The sequence below is a fragment of the Ambystoma mexicanum genome, chromosome 3q (assembly GCF_040938575.1).
Source record: "Ambystoma mexicanum isolate Mex_15411 chromosome 3q, UKY_AmexF1_1, whole genome shotgun sequence".
Taxonomy (NCBI): domain Eukaryota; kingdom Metazoa; phylum Chordata; class Amphibia; order Caudata; family Ambystomatidae; genus Ambystoma; species Ambystoma mexicanum.
Window position 1 is genome coordinate 1,111,168,056 of NC_090926.1, and position 25,285 is coordinate 1,111,193,340.

The 25,285-nt window shown below is 45.8% G+C and overlaps 1 protein-coding gene across 1 annotated transcript in view; it reads right to left on the bottom strand.

Annotated features, from left to right (window-relative positions):
• LOC138447652 (neurogenic locus notch homolog protein 3-like) overlaps window positions 1–25,285 on the bottom strand; it is a 536,025-nt gene that overhangs the window by 70,852 nt on the left and 439,888 nt on the right. The window contains exons 24-25 of the mRNA XM_069603876.1: window positions 23,477–23,589; window positions 8,177–8,733 (exon numbers count right to left, since the gene is read on the bottom strand). Of these exons, the coding sequence (XP_069459977.1) occupies window positions 8,177–8,733; window positions 23,477–23,589 (670 nt within the window). The remainder of the gene's footprint in view (window positions 1–8,176; window positions 8,734–23,476; window positions 23,590–25,285) is intronic.

The following is a 25,285-nucleotide window of genomic DNA, read 5'->3' on the forward strand; positions in this document are numbered from 1 at the left end:
CACCCTATTGTAAGATAGTGTGTGCTAGGTCTAGAAAGTTACAAATGAAAGTATAGTCAATTTCACTTTAATGCTCTTGGAAACAAGAGAAGGTATTTAAACCTTTGGGAAAACTGGAATACTTCCCTGTGCCACTGCACTGAAGGTGCTCTGTGACAATGTAAAAGGTGATGTCAGACTCCACAACCAAGAAACGCAGAGTTCAAAATCACATTAAAATACATGAGTGGGAAAAAGGGTCTCCTCTCCACGTTAAAAAAATAAATCAAGTCCTCAAAATCCATCAAAGTTGCTGGGGGTCTCTAAAATATAGGGAATTGGTACATTTCTGACAATTCTCCCTATCATGGAGTTTTGTTGTTCAAGCATCCCCTCAGGTACTTGGCTTCTTGTGTCAGTTCTTGCGGCTGTGATACAAATGGTTAACAGCAGCGATAGTCTATACTCCAACAGATTGCCCTCTGGGTGGACAGGTAGTGCTTCCAGATTCTTCTAGGCAGATTGGGTGGCTAGTCTACCCAGATATGGAACACTTACTTCATCATTTTAAGGAGGTATCTTTACCAAGGGCTGCCTGACCTATGGTTCCTATTTTCTTAGTGTTCGGAAAGATTCCTTTTTACTGCACCTTTCCTTCCATTTCTATGGACCCCCCCAAACTTGTTGCTTTTATTTTTGTGTCTGACATGTTCTTTTTACAGCGCAGTGAAGCCTTTAGCTTCACTACACTGGTGTTTGCTCATCTGTTATGGGAAATTGGCATGTCCTTCAGGCTGTTAGTACTGGGAAACATAGTTTCCCAGTGTTACTACTTTTAGTAACTTGTTATGACTTGTGGTAACTTTGTTATTGTACAGTGCATCTTACCATCCAGTAAAATGGAGTACACTTTTTGTTTTGCCCTAGTATAACACTCAAGAGGAGTTTGGTTACTCTAGGTGTGCTAAATGGACAAGCTGGTGGCAGCAGTGACTTTTTCCATTTTTAGTGCATTTCGTTTTAGCCTTACCGTGTTTACTGCCTTTGGCTACTGTGGCTAGTAGTAAAACATGGCCATTCCACAAGGTATTTTGCTTGTCCTTTGGCCATCTGGTCTTTTAGCCTTCTTCCTGGCCTGTGACTGGACGTCCAATGCCCGGGAAAGCAGGCTGGTCCCAATCTACAAACTGGTGCCAGTGTGTTGAGTGGTATGCATGAGTTTTGCTGCCAGTGGTCCCGATTGGACCACTACTGGGCTGTGTTGGGGGGGGGGCAGATCCATCATTGGCTAGTGGGAGCTGCTGCTTTTACCTGGCTTTTAGGATAAGAAGGGACCCCTGCACTAACTCTGGAGAGATCCTGGAAGAAACTAAATGAGCAAAGACTCCTTTCCAGCTACAAGACTAGCAGGGAGACCATGGACCTGTTGGAAGAAGGCTTGGCGACCAACTTCTGCTGCTGTCCTAGTAGAGCCCTGTCCTGTGGAAGATCACCAGCCGTACTGCGAAGAAGCTGCAACCCTTGGAGTGGAGGGAACATAGATTCTTGATGTCAGCTCAGAGCCTGACGAAGAGCCTTTGGAAGTGCCCCAGGATCGCCCTGTGGCTGCCCACCGCTGAGTTTGGGCTACCGTGCTGCAAACATCGCCTTTATGAGTTGAGGCCTGGAACTTGGGGGGTGGAACTTCAGCTTGTGCAACATGACTTAGCTCTTAGTCCTAGCATTAAGGGGGCCCGAGAATAACAGTCACTCACCGTAGTGACTACCTTACTCCTAGTTCATAGTCCTCTTTCCTCCAAACTTGTGGGACGGGACCGGAGCACTTTTGTAAAAAGCATCACACATTTTTATTTTTTTGTCCTTTTATTTTTACACAGGGTACCGCACGTGGCCGTAACCCCGCCCTCCTGAGCTCTGCGCATCGTCCTTCAGAACTTTTCTATCGCCAGGTCTCAGACCATTGAAGCAATAATAGAGGATACTTTTTAGAGGGGACGGCGGACATATGGAGGAAAGTGGACTATGGACTAGGAATAAGGTAGTCACTATGGTGAGTAACTTTGTGATACTCCTATGTCCCGTCCCCTTTCCTCCATACTTGTGGGAGATTCCCAAGCACACCACAGTTACTTTGGGTGGATGGAAAAATCCCTTTACTGGAATAAATTCTTAAGAACAGCCTGGCCAAACTAGGCATCAGCCCTGCAGCTCAGGTCCAAGCAGTAAGGCTTACAAAAAGCTTATGGGGGAGCCCACGTAGCTGCCTTGGCGATGGTTTCCCAAGGAACATACTTTTAGAAGACAACATCAGCTGCTTTGCCACGTACAAGATGAGCATGGATGCCTTTTGGAGGTTGAAGGCCCTGGATGCTATAGGCTTCTGAAATACAGGAGGCAATCCATCGGGAGATAGTTGCTTTCGAATCCGGTTTCCCTTTCGGGTCTCCGAATGTTGTGAGGAGCCCCGGAGTTCACTTGTTCTATCGAGGTAAAACTTCAGGGCTCGTCTGACATCCAAGTTGTGTAAGACTCTCGGCATCAGATGCGGGTTAGGAAAAAAGACAGGTAAGAAGATAGATTGGTTCAAATGAAAAATCGGTAACCACCTTAGGCAGGAAGGAAGGATGAGGAACAGATGTTCCACAGAAAGAGTGAGCTCGCTTACTCGCCGATGTCACTGTGATCAGAAAAGCGATCTTCCAAGAAAGGTATTTAAGATCGGTAGTGGCGATGGGTTCAAATGGTTTATGACATAACGCAGTGAGGACCACATTCAAATTCCATTTGGGATGAGGGGTGCACACCGGCAGGAAGAGAAGACCACCACCCGCAAAATGCCTTTTAATGACCGGATTAGTCAATGAAAAGGAACAGCTGTCTGGACAGGTAGGCCACAATGGCAGATAAGTCCTGCAAGACAAGACATGAATGCCCGAAGCTGCGAGGTGACATGATAAAACCGTGTCAACCATAGCGTGCCTAGGGTCAAGCTGTTTAGCCAAGCACCAGTGGTAAAACCGGAGCCATTTGCTCCTCTATTGCGCCCTCATAGATGGTTGTCTGGCCCCTTGAGTAAGGTTCACGTTGTCTTCAGGCAAATTAAATTGCGCTAAAGATCTGAATTCAGGCACCAGGCCACCAAGCTGAACAATTATGTGGAGGGGTGCCACATCTGGTGATCGCGCTGGTGAAGAAGGTAGGGAATCAACGACAATCTGATCGGAGGAAGAATCAACAGATGCTGAAGTTCTGAGAACCAGAATCTGGCTGGCCACCAAGGAGCTATGAAGAGGAGAGTGCAATTTGATACGCTCCCGAGTTTGCAGAGTGAACAATGAATCAGAGGCAGGGGAGGAAAGGCATAAGCCTTCACTTTGTGCCACGGGATCTCGAGAGCAGAGGACACCTTCTGGAGTGCCCCATTGGCGACAAATGTTGGAGAACATTGCTGTTCAATTCCCACTCATAACTAGCTGTCCCCTGAGGATTAAGGGCGGACGGTGGGAAAAGCAACCTTGGACCTGCGAAGAATCTGAATACAGGGGGTGAGTTATAGCGATACTTATCTGCACCCCTAACTCTCCTTTAAAAGTTGGATAATTTTATAAAACTTTTATAACACTTTGGCTTTGCCATTGCTTGTTCACACAAGTACTCCAAAAGTTTGGAATACGTTTGTTAGCTAGTTTAACTTGTCCCCTGACACTGAACTGGTTACTGGACCCCAGAGACCCTAACTTCTCGTTTTCCAGCTTCACAAAACTGTATGGAACTTTGCTGAAGTTTTGGGCACAAGGCCCCATACATCTTGGGGATGGACCTCTGTAGTTAGCACTGAATCTCTGTGGACGAGTAGTGCCAATACATATCCATACCTTCCTTTTCAGGGGTTTGATATGTATTTTGCCTACTCCAGTTATTGTATAGATGTACCACATTTTTAGTATTGGTGATATTACCTGTTAATAGTAATTTTTCACTGTTATTTGGCCATAAATAAATATTTATATACCTGTTTGTCCAAGTGTGTTCCTTGACTGTTTCACTGTGTGTGCTCATTCTGGACCCCTTGCAAGCTCACCCCCTCTTGAGACTTAGCTTAGACCACTCGCCTTGCTACCTTGAACTGGTTTGGCTACAGCTCCCAGAGTTGTCCATGTCACAATATAGGTTTGCCTTCTATACATCTGTCCACCAGGCCAGAGTTTAGAAAATCAGTCCTAACACTTAGTACCCCTCCCCTTCCTGGTAGTTCGATGCCGAGCGGTTTTGATTGCCACCCCCCCCCCCCCCTTTACCCTCCTGTAGAGGTGTTACACAGGGGTCTCCCACCGGGCCTGCTGGATCAGGATCTGTCGGTGGCTGCTCGGCTTTGCAAGAATTCCCTGCAGTGCATCTCAACCTGTATGATGGCAGTGGTTCCATTACACCACAGTGCTTCTACCATTATTATTCTGAGTTGCCCGTTTCTGTACATGCCGGGTGCAAAAACAAAGGTGATGGCTGTAAGGTTTAGAATGAATTTCAACCTCTGGCATTGCTCTGGGCAACCCTCCAGACCATCGTTATTCACCTGCCAAGCTATTACAGAAGGGGAAAGGCCACCTGCAAATTAGGCTTGGTCCCACCCCCAGAAGGGGCAGTCCAGCCTGAACTGCTAGGTCACCACATCCCTTCTGCATGAGACCACAAGCATCCCCAGACATGTTTCAGCCTTGTTGGGCCTCATAAGTGAATAGTAGCTTGGGTCATTTGTTCATCAAGTAACATTACATATATGTGTTGGGGGATGCAGCTTGTGGCACTTGAGGGCAGGTAACAGTCTGCACAGCCAGGAGTTTGTAGGCCGGTGACTACACAAATGGAGCCAGCACCGCCTGGGGAAAGAGTGTCCATAACTCTGGATTAGAAGACTTTGAGGGTTTTTATGATAGGGCAGCAAATAGACCGGTTTTGAGGGCTTTTTCTTTTAAAGAGAGGTAGTTTTCGGTGCAGAAGATGTGTAGAGGGAGTGTTGGGGGAGGGGGATTTATCATTTTTGTGCTTCATCCCCTCTCCTAGTGAAACCCCCACTACTGGTTGCTGGACTTCTGGACCTTTTTCTTTAATCCTGAATGAGTGTATTTTTAGTGTCCTATGGAGTCTACCTTCCTCTGTACCTCTTACCGTATTTTACGGTTCCAACACACCGCTCCTTATAGGCAGTGTTGCTGGTGACCCTTAGGGTCCTCATTTGAGATTCTTTCCTATATCCTTGAGTAACTACAGTTCTTAAGGATAGAGGTATACTTTGTATCTCTCCTAAAACTTTATAGACTGCGACTGGCACACACCACCTTCAGTGGAGTGCCAAAGGGATACCTAGTATCCCCCTTCTGTGCTCCTGTGACTTGTGTCACAGACAAACTCCTAGTTGTGGCTGGTGGCAGCGTCCTACCAGCTATTGTTTGATTTACTTACCGCAGGCTATACCCATAACCCCGGTTAAGCACAAAAACTGCTGAGCAAGATTTCAGAGGAGTGAGTACTGAGAACTGTATTAAAGGTGAGGCTTCTGGAGTGTAAAGCAAGTCGACCACTGGAAGCTGAAGTAACCGAAGACGGCAACAAACCATTTGCAACACGTGAAGCAACCACTGCTACCCTGACCCCATTTCTGTGCAACAGAGGAACTCCAAAAAGGACTCCTCTTTGAATTGTCCCAAGACAAGCTTTGAATCAAGCCATCTCCAGAGGTCCTGTGAGTTTCCAGAGTTGAGAAACCCAAATACTAGGAGACCCGATGTCCATTCAGAGTGCATCATCGAAATCGTCCAAATCTTTGCTGAGCCCTCAAGGACACTCCAGAGATCTGATCCAACTCATCCAGAAACCCTCTGCAGAGTGTAGGACTGTGAGAAGCGAAGAAGATTGACCGGGCGAATCGCGCCCTTGGTTTGTGCTGCAGAAACGGTATCAAATTCACAGAGTGACCCAAGAAGTTTATGAAAGCCGTGCCCGAGGTTCTCCCTCGAAACTGCTGCTGAAGGACCAGATCCATTGTCCTGCCTTTCATCAGACCAAAGAATCCAGGGGTCGGGTCTAGCACCGCCACATCGCGGAGAATCTAGCCACGATCTTTTCTCAAACCTAAGGTACTGTGGGGATAAAGGCATTGCTTACCTTGATCGGTGAAGTCGCTCCAGGGTACCCCCCCCCCCCCAACCCCTTAGCTCAGACCCAAGCCGATGTTTATGTTCCTTTGGGAAGCCCTTAACAGGGTCTCCTTCGTTACTTGTTAACTTGCTGCATTTTTAAAGACTTGAAGAAATCCATAGGAACTCTGTTCTACAGCCTGCCAAGACTGAGTTTACTGAAGTCTTACTACCAAGTGTAAAAGTCCCCTAACAGAGTGTTACAGATGGTGGGTGCTACGATGGAGAATGCCGAGCCGCCAACTCTGGTTGAGTTGTGCAGTGGAATAGCCAGGAGAGCAGAGCCCGATCAGAGATTTCTAGGGGGCTGGTAGTGAATTACTTTGTGCTTAAGGATTTCTGTTCCCTTATTATGGAGGGCTTGGTGTCTATGCACATGGCTTTGAAGGTTGCTCGTATGCCATCTAGGAGCCACTGTACCTCCGAGTGTGGGGGTGATGTGTTCTATGGGCGAGAGAGCATGGAGAAAATCATGGTAGTTTTTTCGAGAGCAAAGGGTAGCATTTGACTGCTACATGTGTTTCTAGACATAGGGGAATACTAAGTAACCAGTCCAGTACTCCATTGTAAGATAGGGTGTGCTGGGACACAGAGTATGCAGAGATTTGAAAGTTGGGTTAGTGGGGTTTGTATCCTTGTTCTAATACTTCTTGTTCCGTTTGAACTGTATTCCTGTGGGTGGGGTTGTTGCGGATTCCTTATAGGATGTCGACTGTAGTATGTGATGGTGGGACGCGGTCCCAGCTGTATCGTAATGAGAATTGTGTGGTGTGATAGGCATGTCTGATTTCTCTCCCTCTGGTGTGGGAGCGGAGGTTGGGTGCTCCCTATTCCCTTGCCATCTATTGTGACATTGGTCTGTTGGAGCGTGTGTTGTTCAGAACCAGGGTGCTGTTAATGAAACGTCCTAGTACTTCTGTCATGGTCAGCCTATGTATTCAGTCTTTAGTGTCCTCCTATCATGGCCATCTCTCAGTCGTTCGGTATGTCGTGGAGTGTCTTCCTTAAGAGTCGTCAACTGCCAATAAATAAGTGTAGGCCTGTGAGCACAGGGCAGTTAGTCCAAAGGCAAGTGTTTAGTGGGCCAGAGGCTGAAGACGATTGAGGGGGCAGGGAGGTAAGACCCAGAAGGACACAAGGGCCCTGGCCGCTAATCTAAGTGACTGTGGAGTTTAGCAAGGGAGGGAGATGGGGAAGGAGGGGGTGAAAAGAAAGTCTTGAGGAGCTTCTGGAATTTGACGAGATCCGCCTCAAGATGGAGATGAAGGAGGAGGGAGTTCCAGAGGAGGGAACCAGCCGAGGACCGAGATCAGCCACCAGCTCGCCATTTAGAGAAGTGCTCGACACGCAGAGAGTTGGCGTCAGAGGAGCGTAAATGTCTGGAGGGCGAGTATTTGGTGAGAGAGTTGTAGATACCGCGGTCCCAGGCCCCAGAAAGCCTTATGGATGATGCAGTGTGATTTGAATTTGATCCTTGCAGCAACCGGGAGCCAGTGGAGAAATTTTAGGGCTGGAGAAATGCGGTCCCTGGGCTTGAGGCAAAGGATAAGTTTTGCAGCCCTATTCTGGATCAGCTGGAGGGGACGTAGAGTGGAAGAGGGTAGATTAAGGGAGAGGCTGTTACAATAGTCCAGCTTGGAGAGTACCAAATCTCTAGAGACATTGAGCGTCTGGGGGAAAATGAGGAAAGTAAGAATTCCTTTGAGGAGGTGGAGTTGAAACTGGGTCTTCTTGGCAAGGTCCTGGAAGTGAGGGAGAAAGGAAAGAGTCGAAGAGGACTCCAAGGTTTCTAGCTTCACATGAAGGAAAAAGGGGAGCGCCCATAAAGCAGGGCCAGAGTGAAGGGAAGAAAGAGGGAGCAGAAGTCCCAATGGGAAGGATCTCAGTGTTGCTGGCGTTGAGGCAGAGATCATTGGAGGTACACCAGGACTGTATGGCAGATGGGCAGTGAGGAATGATGAAGGGAGTAAGGGGAGTATCAGAGAATGAAGGTTGCCACTTACTTGCAGCTCTTTTCTTGGTTCTTGCAGTCGAAGTTGTCATACAAACACTCTGGTTTGTTGCATAGCTCATCACACAGGCTGTTGTTAAATAAGCGCCAGCACTGACTGTTCTCACAATTCTTCCAGGGGTCATCTACAGACAATGAGCAATCCCCACCATCCCAGTGGCAGGCCTGCACGTTGCACTCCTTGTCGCAGTAATGATCACCTGCCTTTGCCCGGCAGTCCTCTCGCGGGCACCGTTGCTCATGGACAGGTGGCTCAGTTTGGCGTGTTGTAGACGTACCTCGCATTTGTTCACACCGTGTGCCTGTAAACGGCCATAAGCATATGCAGTGAAAGTATGGGAAGCGTAGTGTCTCTTTACAGCTTCCGCCATTGCGACAGGCTGAACTAGCACAGCTGCTGTTGGCACGAACATGGCAGTTGGAGCCTGTGAAACCCGGTTGGCAGTTGCAGCGGGCACCCAGGGCAGTCTGCATGCAACTTCCACCATTGAAGCAGGTTAGCTCATGACAGGTTAAGAGGTTTCTCTCACAGCTGGCTCCAGAATAGTTCTAGAAAGGAAAACATTTTTATTTTAAATGATGACTGATGTGACAATGATGTCACTAACGTAATGCATACTAGAGAAAATGGAATATTTACAAAGATCACCTTCCTTGGACAAACATCTTTCACAGTAACAACAAGTAGAAGTACTTAACCAATACTGCTGAAGGGACTGGAATAATATCAATTCATCAATGCCAGTGCAGTAGAGTAATCATGCCAACACATCCCTTTCACATAAGAATACTACAACCATACTTTCACTGCCAGCAAATCATTCAATAAAGTTCCTTCCACCCTCCCTTAGGACATACATATATGTATTATGCCGCCAATACCAACCATTGTAATAGAATTGTGAACTGGTAACAGAGAAAAAGTACCCAGTTGGTTTTAAATGGAATGGTTTTTGTATAATTCTTTACTCGAAGAAGCCAGTCATGGTTTAACGCATCAAACATGTCCTTTCAGATGAAATAAAAATCTAGGAAGCAGCTAGCACCTTGCTCCGCCAACTCCTTGAGGGTCAGTCGCTTTTCCAAGCAACGAGTTGGCAGCAGATCTCTCTCTCCGGCTGTTGCCGCCCTCTGGAACAGCCTCCTTGCCTCTCTAAAACTTGAGCAGATCCATCTCTGGTTCCAGAAGCAGCTCAAGACTCTCCTCTTTGCTTCTGCCTTTTCTCTTCCGCTACCTTACTGATCTCCTGTCTGACACTGCACTGGTAACCTGGCTACCTTCTGAATCATGAACCCAGGTCACTGTCCTCCCAGTTGCACACCTCGGGAGGATAGCTCGGGGGCAACGCGCTCGCCTTGGAAGCAAGACGTCACAGAGCAACACAGGTTCGATCCCCGTGTCCGCGCTTAGAAACCTCTGGGTATTAAGCGTGTTATAACATATCATCCCTGCCCCCTGGCAACCCTGCACGTGGGGCTATATATGCAACCCTACAACCCCCCCTACTTGCAATCCATCACCTGTTTTTCTGCACTTAACCCTACACTGCCACCTGCTGGCCGCACTGCCCGATTTTTCCGATGTTAATACTATTTTTCCGATGTTAATCCTACGTCTTGCACCTCCTCCCCTTCCCCTGGCACTCTCCCCCTCCCCCTGCACTTGCGCAGTCTAAGATTTATCTTGAATGTTGTCTTGTTCCCCTTGTTCCCCTACCCTGCCTCGTCGTGCCTTGAAACCCTTATGTAAAGGTGCGCTATCAATAAAATAGATCTATTTTTTAACATAAAACTGGGAGAAAGCATTCATTAAGTATCTATTGCCTCAAATCCCAGAGTGTGCAGCATTTGAAAGTCACTCACTTTAGTTTCCTTTAACAATTAACATTGTTTGACTTACTGTGTGGCCAGCACCCAACAGCGTTACTGTTATCAATTAAATGGAATACATATACCTACAAACCTTAGTTGCACCCAGTTACATTCTTTCAGTTGACCAATTGACACGTTATCTCTGCACCGAGCACCAAAATGCCCCTGAACAGGAAGGGGCGCTGAGCGAGAGCACAAGATCATGCCACTATGGACATGGGCACACAAATCCAACTTACCGCAGCAGTAACAGCCTCAAAAGCCGGAAACACCACGCCAAAAACCTATATGATAAGAACGAACTTTGAAAGAGAACAATCCTTATATATCTCACCATACCTCACAACAACCCCAGGACCTGGATACCCCAATGACACCAAGCCATGCAAAGAATCACCCTAGACAGCCAGAAAAAAATATGGGAGCACCCAAGAAGACCCCATATATCACAAGAACAGAAGTCCACCACCAACACCCACAGCACATCAGACAGAACGACGAAGTGCTAATAACCAACAAACCAACCATTAACCTAACAGACCGATTTTCTGATCTTCAACCAATCCGCATGTATAGGGAAGCACCGCTATTGAACAGCCAAGCTTTCAATCTAGCAGATCGCTTCAATGAAGATGCAGCCCACGCTGATCCTCATTCTCATCCAATCGACGCTAATACAGTTGCACCGCGACCGAATACCTGCAAACCAAAACGAGGAACTAATAAGCAAAACTACACCAAAAATATCCACTGCAATCTAATCAATGCAAGGTCAATGTCAAAATATGCCACCGAAATATACGATCTCCTTTGCAACGGAGGGATCAACATCCAATTTGTAACAGAAACATGGCTAGATAACTACAAGATCACCATCAACAACTGTTTGCCTGAAAACTTCAAATGTGTCCAAGCAAACAGAAAAACCAAAAGAGGGGGTGGCGTGACTGGCAATCATCCACAAGGAACACCTGGCTATCAAATTGGAAGACCTACTCAACATCGATAAATGCAAATCCTTAATCATATGTCTAGCGGTAAACCCGCAAACAAACCTGAAATTCACACGGATATACAGACCACCAACCTACGATGCAACCTTCGCTGACGCCCTCACGGAAGCAATCACCATCCTAGCCATCAAACACAAATCACCTGATCGCCTTCGGAGACTTCAACATCTGGTTCGAAGAAGAAACCACAAAAATTCTCTAACCAGCCAACTAGCAGCAATGAATCTACGACAACTAGTCAAAAGGAGCAACCCACTTGACACAATCTTTGCAAACAAAACTCCTTACTACGGCACCCCCCAATTCTAATTCTCTGGAGCGACTACCACATCATTCCCTTCATAATCAAAATGACCACTCCAGTAAATAATCAAGTAGACAAACCACCGACAACCATGAAAAGAAACTGGAGAACCATCAAAAACTCCAACCTAATTGAACTCCTGGAACTCCGCAAACCGCAACCAACATTTATGGAAGAAGCTGACCTGGACAAAAAAGTAGCCATATTCCACACCTGGATTGTAAGAACCATTAACATCGCCAAAAAAAAAATAAAAAAAATCTTTCAATCCTGATCATAAAAGAGCAATGGCAAGATGTTTCACAAAAATACTCAGCATCATGAAAAGAAAAAACCGAAGACTAGAACTAGATGAGAATAAAAATTGACAATGTGAAGAAGCTGAAATTCCTGCAACATAACCGTGCATTCAAAAAGGAAATACAAAAAGCGAAGAGGAAACACTACGACAACTGAATTTTGTAGCACCAAACACCCAGAACTCTTCAAAATCATAAATGAAATAAAAGAATTCCACCGGGCTGCAACAATACACCAATTCCTTTGACAAAACTATGCAATGACCTAGCAGACAACTTCAAAAACAAAATCAGCATCCAACGAACCATACAATACAGACCACCCGATTATACTACAATCCCCAACTATCCTCAGGAGGAACATCCAAACAAACTACAAATCTTTCCCGAAATATCAGTAGAGACTGTCAAACTGGTAAATCAAAGCAACAACTCAGGTTCTCTTGAAGACCCCTGCCACCCGGACATATACAAATCAATTCTTAAATAACTCCCAGAATATCACAGGACCGTCCTCAACCTTTCAAGCGCGACAGGGACAGTGCCACAAGCCTGCAAATCAGCACACACCAGGGCACTACTCAAAGATACAGCTGGAACCATAGATGACCTTTCCAACTACAGGTCCATCTCTAACATCCCATACACAGCCAAGCTGCTCGAAACTTGCATATACAAAATGACCCAAGAATTCATAGATTAGCACTGCCTACAAGACCAGGCACAAGTTGGTTTCAGACCAATGAGAGGAATGGAATCAGCTCTCCTCTCAATATCGGACGACCTAAAAATAAACGCCGACTCAGACAACAGTACTGCCTTGATACTTCTAGACCTATCTGCAGCACTCGACACAGTTAACCACAACATCCTCATAACGAGATTAGAAGGACTGGGACTAACAGACACCACCCTACTGTGCAACAAATCCTTCCTAACAAACAAACGGAAACTATATGGATGAAACCTTTCAAATCCAACCCGAGAGACTTCACATGTGGAGTCCCACAAGGATCATCCTTCTCCCAGCTACTCAACATCTACTTATCTCTACTAATCAGAATGAAAGGTCACGCCCTCACCTGCTACAACTACACAAATCTTCAAAATTCAAAACACTCCAGAAATGAACTCAACGCTAGAAAACTGCCTTCGTGATGTATTGAACTGGATGAACTCTACCTCAAAATCAACACAGGCAAAAGAAAAATGATCGTCACAAAGAAAATGGAGCAGAAAAACATCTCATCCCTTGGCCAAGGGAACTCGGGACAAACCCAGCACCTTTGCCGACTGTAAAAAAAAACCTGGGGGTCCTGATGGACAACAATCTCACCCTAGAGCCACAAGTAAACTCTACTCAAGAACGGCTTCTTTCTCCTGCGAGCGGTAAAAAGGATCCTACCGTTCCTATTATTTGCCAACAAACCAACCACCATCATCATCATTCTCGTTATGTCAAGAGTAGACTATGCCAAATAGCCTATACTTAGGTATGCGTGAACGACTTCTAAAAAAAATAAAAAATAAAACTACAACGCATATAAAATGCAGCAGCCAGATTGCTTCTCAAACTACCCCGAAGAGAACACATCTGCGTTAAATACACTACATTGGCTACCATTGGCTAACAATAAAACAATTAATACAATTGTAAACAATGTACACCGCGCACATAGCAGTACACAAACTGTTCCTGAGAGACAAATTACGCCTACATCAACCAACAAGAACGCTCAGTTCAAGCAACATCTGCTTGGAACTGACACCCTACAAAAAAAGAAAACTCGAGATCTTTTTTCTCTCACCAGGCGCCGAAAACTTTGAACGACCTACCAAAGAACGTACGCAACACAAGAAAACACTTACCATTCAGGAAACTACTAAAAACCTGGCTCCTCACTTCACAATTAGAAGACCGCCCACAGGGACACAACTAAAACAATGATGAAGAGACAGACCCCGATTCATACTAAGCAATCGACTGGGCAAAGATTCTAAGGAAGACACTACAACATACCGAACGACTAACCAAGAGATAGCCATGATAGGACACTAAAGACTAATACATAGCAAGACCAAGACGGATGTACTGAACGAATCAATAGCACCTTGGCCCCAACCACTCCCAAGCTCCAACAGACTCTTGTCTGTTGGAGCTTGGGATAGTAAATAGATCGCAAGGGAATAGGGAACACCCATCCCCGAGCTCGGAAACCAGAGGGTAAAAATAGACATAACCAATCACATTATACAAAGCTCATTAGGATACAGCTGCGAGCACACCGCGCACCACACATTAGCAACAACCAAACGATAGATTTTAAGGAAGACACTCCACGACATACCGAATGACTAACCAACAGCTGACCAAGACGGAAGTACTAGGACGATCCATCACTAGCACCCTGGCCCTGAACACCACCGAGCTCCAACAGACCAATGTCACAATAGATAGCAAGGGAATAGGGAGCACCCAACCTCAGCTCCCACACAAGAGGGTTAGAAATTAGACATAACCAATCACACTATACAATGCTCATTGGGATACAGCTGGGACCACGCCGCACCATCATACACTATAGTCAGACGGCCAATAAGATCTTAGCAACAACCCCACCCACCGGAATACAACTCAAATGGAACCAGGATACAGACCCCACTAACCCAACTTTGAAATCTCTGCATACCCAACCCACCCAAATCTCACACAACCATCTCTCACCCAGCAATCCGCACACTGCATCAATATACAAACAGCACCTACAACACACAAGGTATTGCCCGGTCCGATACTTGCACCAAAGCTCAGTGCATGGTGTATACCGAACTGAAGCCGCCAACAGCACTCCACTTCTCCCACTCCCCCGACTAACCCTACCCACCCTCCTGGTTTACAGATCCGCCAAGCGCCTGTGGACCAATTCCGTTCTTGACGGTGAGCTATACAAGTACCTTTAACATAACACAACAGTGGTTAATCTGCTGAGAATGCATGCTTCGTATAGGAGTCCATCTAGTTGTTGACCCGCAGTATTACAGGTTTTCTCAGAACCGAAAAGTGGGCGCTGCTGCCACACTATCCCCATCATACATGTGCAGGTGCATATGATGCTACACAATGTTTAGATTCATCTTTTTTCTAACCAGAATTGTTTTAAGAAGGATTTCAAAATCAGGACTGGTTATCATTTTAGGAGGCCACCCTAGTTATGGTGATCCAAAAACCAATAAAGGAAGCAGTCAATGTTTAGTTTCAGGAGTGTGAGCATGGCCAGGGGCCCTTAATGAGTCCACATAGAATGAGAATTTAGCCTAGACAGTCAGTCATTAAAATTGTTATTTATTTTAGGCCTTTAGAACACAGAAAAATTAAATTTGCAGGTCTTCGGCAAGATTGTATATAGTAACCCTGTGGGAGACTACACCAGCCTTGTCCTCTTGGCGATAGGGAACCCAACCTTTGGTATAGGTCTGTACTACACAAATTGGTAGAGTGACTGAGCAGCCAGGCTCCTCTCAAGAGGGGTCAATGTGAGCTGTAGAGATGCAACATAGGTATTCACAGTGACAATTATTCAAATAACATACTCAAAGTTTCTTATTAAAATTATTTATTAATTGAACAGTCAGTTTTTAAGTAAACTTTCTAAGGAAAGGGCAAAATGTAACAAAACTCACTTCAAAAATACACTCCTTAAGTTTCGTAAGTAAATACCCTTTTGGGATGACACAGACACTTCCTAAACACTCGGGTGACTTGAATAGTTTGGACACTGGACATTGATGACATGCATTACTTACCGTAATAGCATTTCTGATGATTGTATCTGCTTAGATTCACATGCTGTGCATATCATCCGACATCCAGTGGTAACCGCGGAGTATTGCATCTAGTCTTTCGGGGACCGAAAGTGGACGTCGACATAGACGTGTCTAACACTATCCCCATCGTGACATGTGTAGTACACAAAACCCTCACGCGCCGAGGTCCCTCCGATAGTATTTTTTCTGCCATGAGGGAGCCCAAGGCTATAGTGAGAGTACGTAAAGAGAGAAAGTAGTAAGACGTCTATGTTCCTTCCACCCCGAGCGGGGAGGTAGGTAGGGTGCATGTGAATCTAAGCAGATACCATAAAAGCATTTCTGATGATTGTAAGTAATGAATATCTTCTGATGCTTGTTAATCTGATTAGAATCACATGCTGTGCAGAGACTAGCGAGCAGTACCCGGAGTTGGAGGTGGGTTGTGAGAAGGAACAGTAGAGAAAAGATGTCTTAGTACTGCTTGTCCCACCTGAGAATCAGACCTAGAATGAGTGTCTAAGCAATAGTGTTTTGTAAAAGGTGTGCATAACTGCAGGTTGCCGCTTTGCAAATGGACTCAAGAAGAACATTTGCAATGAATGCTATGGATGCTCCAGTGCCTCGAGTAGTGTGCTCTAGGCTTGAAGGGCAGTTCTCTCTTAGCAAGAGAGAAACAGTGTGATGCATTTGACAATCCACCTTGAGATAGCTGATTTAGATACCGGATCCCCTTCTCTACCAGCTTCCACTGAAACGAAGAATTGTTTAGTCTTCTTTACTGGTTTAGTTCTTTCCAGGTAAAACATGACTGCCCTGCGCACTTCTAGTGCGTGAAGGCTTCTTTCGGCCATGTTAGTAGGGTTCTGGAAGAAAGTGGGTAGTTCGATTGACTGGTTCACATGGAACTTTGAGATGAATTTAGGCGCAAACATGGGATGTGTGCGCAGAGCTACCTTATCCTTGTGGACTGTAACAAAGGGGTCTAAAACAGAAAGAGCCTGTAATTCGTTAACGCTTCTGATATAAGTGATAGCCACTAGGAAGGCTGTCTTATAAGTCAGGTCTTTCAAACTTGCTTTATGCATAGGCTCGAAGGGAGCTCCCATGAGCCTGGTCAAAACCACATTCAGATCCCATCCAGGGGCTGGGTGAGAGATGGGAGGATAAATCCTCTTAACCCCTTCCATAAAGGCTTTAATCACTGGTATTTTCCACCACAGTACTTTCTGTTGTGATGTGGTGTAGGCTGACAGAGCAGCCAGATGAACCTTCAGGGAATTGAAGGCTAACCCAGAGTCCAACAGGTGGGTTAGATACAACACAATGTGTGAGGGTGAGCAATCGATGGGATTGACGCCCTTGGAATTGCACCAGATGTCAAAATGTTTCCATTTGCTGGCATAGCAATAACGTGTATTAGGTTTCCTCGCTTCCCCGAGTATGTCCATGCACCTCTGAGGGAGTTGCAGGTGTCCAAACTCTATGATCTCAGGAGCCAGGCTGCTGAGTTCAGAGTTTGTGGGCATGGGTGTAGTGTCTCCCCCTGTCCCGAGACAACATGTTGTACGGGCAGGGCAGCGTGAACAGTGGGGAGAGGGACATTTCCATCAGGTGAGTGAACCAGGATTGGCGAGCCCACATGGGGGCCACCAGTATCATGGTAACTGGTTCCTGGTGCATCCTGTGCACTATCTTGTTGAGAAGCGGAGTTGGGGGGGGGGGAGCGTAGACAAATTTCCCCGACCAAGTTATCCAGAGACCATTCTCCTTGGATTGGTTCTGGGGGTACCTGGAGGCATAGTCTTGGCATTAGGCATTCAGTAGCGAACAGGTCGATCCCTGGGAAACACCAATCGGCGAAGACGTTGGACACCATGTCTTTGTGGAGTCGCCATTCGTATTCTTCTGGCAGAGGAAAATCTCTGCCGAGTACGTCTGCCAGAAGATTGAGTTCCCCTGGAACATGTTGGGACAACAAAAACATCTTGTGTTTGAGAGCCCATATCCAAATGGCTACATATTGAGGAATTAGAGAGCATGTTCTGAACCCTCTCGCTGGAGGGGAAGACAAGACTGCCTTCCGTCCGAATTAGCGCTCCCAGAAATTGTTTTACTTGGCTGGGGACTAAGCTGGATTTCTTTTCGTTGATTGAAAACCCCAGGCTGAAGAGGAGATCTACTGTTTTTTGGGTGTTCGAAAAACAAGCGTCGAATGAGTCCCCCGTAATGAGCCAGTCGTCGAGGTAAGGGTAAACTGGGACTGATAGTCTGCGCAGGTGTGCTGCTGCCACTGCCAGGACTTTGGTAAACAACCTTGGCGCCGAGGCGATGCCAAAGGGGAGTACCTTGAATTGGTAGTGTTTGTCGATCATGAACCTTAGGTATTTTCTGTTCGCTGGCAACATTGAAATATGAAAGTATGCATCTTTCATGTCCAATGTTGCCATGAAGTCCCCTTGTTTCAGCAATGGGATCACCTCCTGCAGTGTTACCATGCAAAACTTCTGGGGTTTTATAAACTTGTTCGCTGGGCGCAGGTCTAGAACAGGACGCATGGCAAGATCCTTTTTGGGTACAAGGAAGTAAACAGAATAAATACCCTTGCTTACCTGAAGAATAGGGACGGCTTCTATGGCGTCCTTTCCCAGCAGTGCTTCCACCTCATGGATCAGGATCTCCAGATGGTCTGGTGAAAGGCGCCGTGAGTGCGGCGGTCTGAACTGTGGAGGTCTGGCGAATTCCACGCAATAACCATGGGCGACCGTCTTTAAGACCCACTGGTCAGAAGTTATCCCCTCCCATGCCTTGAGTAAAGATGTTAATCGCCCCGACCAGGGAGACATGGGAGGGGACCTGGACTTGGTGGTCATTTCTGACCAGAGGCTGTGGCTCCTCTGGGATTGGGGCCTCTGCCTCTACTGCATTTTCTGACCCCTTGAGGGGTATGCTCTAGGGGGAAACAGGCGTTACATGTCCTGTGTTCGTCCTTCCAAGGTTATCTTACCCTACACTTAGGGCAGTATCTAAAAGGAGTCCTTGCCATAGCAAAATGGAAGGATGACAAAACTGAAACGGAAAGGAGGAAAGACATACTAAACAATATGGCCACCCCGAACCCACTCTCCCTACTGTATAGGTCGCCAGAGGGCATGACCACGTGGAAAATCCAGCCACCGGATCTTAGGCGCCGAAATCCACAGCCGTAGACGATTTAACCCGTAGTCTTCGTCGAAGATGTTATTATTCGCGAAGTGACTTAACGGGGAATAAACCGACAATTCGGTAAAGGTAAACAATGTCTCTAGTAAGAGCTCTGCTATAGGGCGACCAGTTATCTGGGCAGAAAAAACAATCTGAGGACCTCTGCGCGTGAGGGATTTTGGGTACTACACACGTCACGATAAGGATAGTGTTACAGACACGCCTATGCAGACGTCCCCTTTCGGTCCCTGAAAGACAAGATGCAATACTCCGCGGTTACCACTGGATGTCGGACCATATGCACAGTATGTGATTCTAAGCAGATTAACAAGCATCAGAAATTACTGATCCATTTAAAGCAATACAGAATTTATTGTATACAAAGGAAAAGGGGTTTAAGGGAGAAAACAATGAACAAGTTTTTCAAACAGGTAAGCACTTTTGAACCCCCCCCTTATGCAATGTAGATTAACCCTTTTGCAGCGATACAAGTAAAGAATGTATGACTTTTTGGAGGGGCAGATCAAAACACAAAGTCAGAGGTTAAAAGAGTCTCTCAAGGAGCCAGGACAGCCAATTTCAATTGAGCAAAGTCTAGGGGAGCTGAAATTCTTCTTGAAGGCAAGTAAAAAGTCTTACAATGTTAGAGAGTTTTTGCTGAAAAAGAAATCACTGTTGGGCCACAAGCTGGGAGGCTTTGAAAGGCAGAGCTGCAAGCAACTCTACAAAAATGCAGTAAATGCCAGTCTCAACTGAGAGCAAGTAAACTACACAACAAGAGGTAAAGTTCACAGTACCTTAGGTCTGAAGAAATTGGTTCCAGCTGCCTTCTGTTCCGGTTGTAGAATGGCAGATCCAGTTACTGGGCCTCAGTTGTGGGGACAAGGACGACGTCTGGGGACTCCTGCACTACGTTTTGAAGGTCGGCGGCAGCAATGGGCAAAGTTCAGATCAGCAGCACTTTGCGGTTTCAGCTTCTCGCAAATAGCACAACCGCGGTTCTAGGACACCGTTTGGACCTTCCTTGCTTCTGTGGTCCAGCACCCAGTTTAGGTGGCTCAGGCTTGGTCAGCCCTGCTTCTAGGGAGCCCGGAGGATCTTCCTGGAGCTTGGGTCCGGCTTAAAATGTTATGCACTCTATTCTGGTGTTCCTCTCCCTGCCAATCATTCCTCCAGTGGCAATGGAATTACAGCCAGCTCCAAGTGGATTTCCAGATGAGTTCATCTTGGGGTTGATTATTCCCACCAACCCAAGGTCGAGAAGTCGTCCTTTGCAAGGCTTCTCTAGTCGAGGCAAATCCTGAGCTTCAGCACTGCAGCAGGGCTTCACCGGACAAACCAATGGTCCAGGAGTTGCAGCAAGCGTCTCTTCCAGGTTCCTTCGTCCAGTGGTCGACTCTGCCATCCAAGCAAAAGAGCTCGCCTTTTATGCAGGTTTCTCCCATTCATTCGCAGCCTAGCTGTCACCCACACAGCAGGGTGGCTGTCCCCATAGGACATCCGGCCAGCCAATCACTTTTGGGTGCATTCCTGTAACCAAGGAGACTAAAACCAGGGAGTTTCAGGAACCTCCCTTGTTTCATTCCCTGCCAGAAACGCTGGAGCCGGAGGCAGGCTTCAGCAGTGAAACCTGCCAAAGACAAACCTAACAAAGGAACCAAATGTTTGGCACGCAGAGTAAATCTCAAGAAGGACCTTTCGAAACAAGAAATGGCGAAAAAAAGACATGGCCCATTTTGACAAAATGGGCTCCTATGGATGTGTTAGTGCAGCTGCAATTGCAGTCTGCGGTAAAAACTCAAATGGTACTAAAAAGTAATCCACTGCCACCAGCCATTAATTGTAGAAAGGGCAACATAAAAATGTTACATGAGAAACTAGACACTAAGTAACCCCTCCAGCACACTATTGTAAAATGGTGTGTGCTGGGTCTAGAAAGTTACAAATTTCCCTTCACTGCTCTTGGAAACAGTTTAGTTTATCGAAAAGAAGGTATTTAAAACTTTGGGAAATCTGAAAGACTTCCCTGTGCCACTGCACTGAAGGTGCTGCGTGACACAATGTAAAAGATGATCCTTTCCTACCCTTTCCCTATACTCCCGAGATCATTCACTGTACCCGATTTCCCTCTGCAAAAGCTAAGAGCTGAAAAACGAGACGTTTCTTCGAGGATGGACTACTTCACTAGAAGGTCTTCAAGGAAACACTTAAAAACTGATATTTTACTTCCAGGTAATGTTCATTGTGTTTCAGTCAGATTTCTAGAATAAATCCCTTGTACACATCAGTGGGATTGCTGCTAAACGTTTCCTGGGTTAACAGATGTCTCTTCCTGGAAAACTGGATTGCCTATCTGGACAACTTTGACAACAGAAATTATTTCTCTTTACAGAAGAAACTGGGAGGATAGCTCAGCGGTAACGTGCGCGCCTTGGACACGAAGCAACACGTTTGATCCCCGGGTCCGCGCTTAGAAACCTCTGGGTGTTTAAGCACGTTATAAATATGCAACTAAGACAAAAATAATTATGAAACAAAACAAAAAAAACAATTCCTGTAACGGAGCCTTGATGCCCGCGGGCTGTGTGAGCGCTTTAAAAAGGCAAAATAAATAAATAAAACTGCAATGCTCTCAGAATGTCTGCGCCCTCTTAAATGAGATTGTCAAGAAAAGCAAGAAAAATCATCCATGCACACGTACATTGCCGATGGACACCACTCGAGGGCTCCAAAATACTGAAAGCTTCAAAATGGAAGCTCCAACGCCGCGCAAGCCGCGCTGTAAGTCTAACTTTCATAAGGAGCCGTCCTGGCAGGAGTTCTTTTCCCGTCAGTTAGTGAAACGCTCTTTGAAGAGCTCCGAGATAAGCAGCCTGCGATGTAGGTAAACTGACAGACTCGCGCATGCACTTCCAAACAAATCCACGTGCTCAACGTCGTTCGCCTCACATAAAAAACACACGCTTCATGTAAATGATAGTATCTCAAAACACTTGTTTCAGGTGCTTCTAGTTGAATACTTGTTACACGCAGTGAAAACAATTATGTACAGTTCAAGATGTAAAGATAGCCAGACAACTTGAACTTGGCTGCTTCCAGTCGCAGCAGCTGTTTTCCCTCTCCCGTTTCTTCTCCTTCCCGTTACCCATTGTCCTGTGCTGAATCCTCTTCAAGGGGGAAAACTTGGGCCTAAAATAAAGACCCAGAAAAAAAACCTTCCACCCCTCCGGATGGTCAATCTCTGAAACCCCTTGACCTGACAGAGGGGAGTAGGTAAAGGAAAGACTGACCGGAAAGTGCCAAAAAGACATTTTAAAAATTCAGGAAAAAGGGATCGCCAGGTTGGGGGCTTCACAAATCACCCAAACAGCTTGTGGTAGACAAAGATGAGGAACACGTGGAGGACACAATCTGCTCGAATAAGTGGGCTTTCTGCCCAACAAATACAATTATATACACTGGCTTCTATTTTCTTAGTATAAATAAACTTCCAGCTCTTCCTTGGTAATTATTTCTGTATTCATCCTGCCTGGCCAACTCAACTTTTCCTGAAGCAGCATCATTTTAGGTCTCACCAAGGAAGCAAATCTCTTTGGCCTCTCGGTGGGGAATCCATGTAGCCCCATACTTTTAAATATTGTATTCATTTATATAGCGCACTTTCCCCATTTGTATGGCCTCAATGCGCATTCTTGTAGTAACGTCATCAGGGACCGAAGAAAATGTGTGGGCGATCCGGAGTTAACTTTAAAAATGCGTGTGGGCTGGCTGGGCTCCAGTAAGCAGACCGCAGGTTAGACACGTGGGCGGGTGCTGGTGGTGGTTTAGGTTAGAGCGCTAGTGGCAGAGACTCGATGTGTACCCAGATAGACCGACATTTTTCATAGGTTGTAGCTATATGCCAATGGCAGAGGTTTTGAGGCACGTCAGGGGTTTCAGTGTGGATGGCTATGCAAGCAGCTAGACTGGATTTGCGTAGTCATAGCTGCATTCTACAGTGCATTGATGGGTGGGTGGGCGTGCCTGCGTCCACGGATGTGGTGCAAGTTATAGATACCCTAAAATCAAAATCGAGTTTGTTAGGTGATGTGTTGACAGCCATGATTCATTCCCCGGCGCACACACAAAGACCCGGGACAATAGGCCACCAAAGCCAATCTGTGAAACACCAACTGTGTTGAAGTACATGTAGGGTTGGTGGCAGTTTTACAGGGTGTACTACCATGGGATTGGTCTCCAAAAGCATCTCACTAGAATACAGTGCTATATTCTTGCACCAGTTCTTTATTTGCCACATATGGACCAAATGGCGAATCGCAGGTGCTTCTGTCCCCTGGCTCATCTGTTAACAGGAGCCATGGACTCCAGCATGCAGAGACAATGGTTGACACTGATGGGAGCCTTATTTGCTCATTTCCTGTTAGCTTGCCAAGAACAGCCAAAGTTAATATTTATGGTGCTCCTTGGTTTGTTCTGTTGATTCATAGCCTGCCAACAAAGAATGTTCCAAGCATGCAAAGTCTGATCATTCAAACTGGAGAAAAAAAAACACTAATACCCGGATGCTGGATTTCTGCAGAGCATTTAACTATGTACAGGATACCGACTGTGGAGAATGTGTTTAATAAGGACATGTTTTCCATGGAAGCCATAGTCAGAATATACTTTTAATAGTTAACTCACATCAGATTTGGCACATCTTCGCTGAGGCATACATTTTCAAATACAACAACCTCTGCAGAAGCAGCACATTTGAAAGTAATGAACATTGTTATATGCATGGAACCAAGACATACCGGCGGGCATCTACAGGTGTACCCTAGTGGCATGTTCACCGTCACTTGACAGTTGCCTCCATTCTGGCATGGTTGAGATTCGCACGTGTTCACAGCACTCTGGCATCGACGACCTGTAAAGGGAGAAGCAAGGAAATACAATGATCAGTAATCTTGTATTTCCAGCCATTATATTATTCTGACTGTGACCCACTCTTAGAACACTTATAGTGCCTACCAAATCAAGAGCAGGAACATATGACATCTAGCAGAAGCTTGCTGATAAAAGGGTTTTTCAGAGTTCCTCCGTGGGATAGAACTTTGAAAAGCCAATATAGCAAGGTTATTCACAAAACCAGTTGAACAAAGCCAGCCTCGTGTCTGGAAGAGAGGAGAACTTATCGGTCTTCTGGAACAATTGTTATTGAACTTTTAAATCGTTTGAAACTAATCACCACCACAAGCCCATTTAATCCTTAAGAGAACTCCTGTGAACAACCTGTATTAGAACCCGTCACATTTGGGCATTGGCCCCCATACCCATATATTTGAAGGATAGACTTCTAAAACAAAGGTATATTGTACTTGCGAGTGGTTCCCATTCTTTTACTGCATCTACATTACTTGCATTACCTGGTTAAGTTATTTGCTGTATATTAAGTGAACCCAACGGTAATTATATATTTGTATGATAGAATGTTGTGTGATAATACTACCTGCTAATTTAATTTCATTATTCTGATTTTCAGTTAAAGGCCTAAACAAATATTTGTATAACTTTCAATGCTGAATTAGAGTCTCATTCTGTGTGGACTCCTTGAGGGCTTGCAACCACACTCCGACTCTCCTGAGACTAAGCATCGACTGCTCTCCATTGCTACCTTCATTGGGTTTTGACTAAACTCTCAAGAGCACGTTTTCACCATAACTAGGGAGGCCGGCCGAATTCAGTCCACCCGCCCAGATACTTAAACATGGAGGGAGTTAAGAGGCACTTGGCAACTCTGCTGTTAAACATGGGTCTTCCCGCAGGTTTGGCTTCTAGTAGAGGTTCGTCCCAGCAAAGCCTCAAGGATGCCAGTCGGAAGATCAGAGATAGAGGTGGGGAAGGAGAAAGCGCCCAGGATAACCTGGGACCGACTGGCACTGAGAAGGTCAACCAGTCCATTGCCCGTTCTGACACACCTAGGGTATAATGGAGCAGTTTTATGAGGATGGAATGGTTGACCGTATTGAATGCAGAGGAGAGAGTAGAATGAGGACAGCTAGAGAGTTGGAGTCAAGAGAAGCGAGCAGTTTGTGCTTCTGGTTGCTTGAAATCCAGATTGATGGTCATGGAGGCAGCCAACAAGTTCCCACAGTGTTAGGCAAAGTTTGTATGCAGTACCCTTTGGGACCACTTCACACAACTATGACTACAGGTGTAAGCAAAACCAACCTTTGGTATAAGTCTGTACTACACAGTTTTGTGGTAGCATTGCTGAGCAGCCAGGCTCATCCCAAGAGGGAACGTGAGCTGTAAGGATGTTACACGGAGGTCTATAATTACAAGTATTCAAATAGACGCTTATACTCAAGGTTTCTTGGTAAAACATTTATTTCACAGTCAGTTATAAAACATTCACTAGAAGGAGGCAATCTATATCACAGAAAAATATACTTCAGTACTTCACAAGTTCAGGTTCTGAGGCATTTAAACTACTATGAATAAGGGGCAAAATGGCATTCAGAGCATTTGAAGTAGGAGCAAAAAGTCATAAGTTAATAAACCGAACATTACAGTTACTCTTAAACAGTGCAAATAGTTGATTCAATGCAATAGGTTAGGCC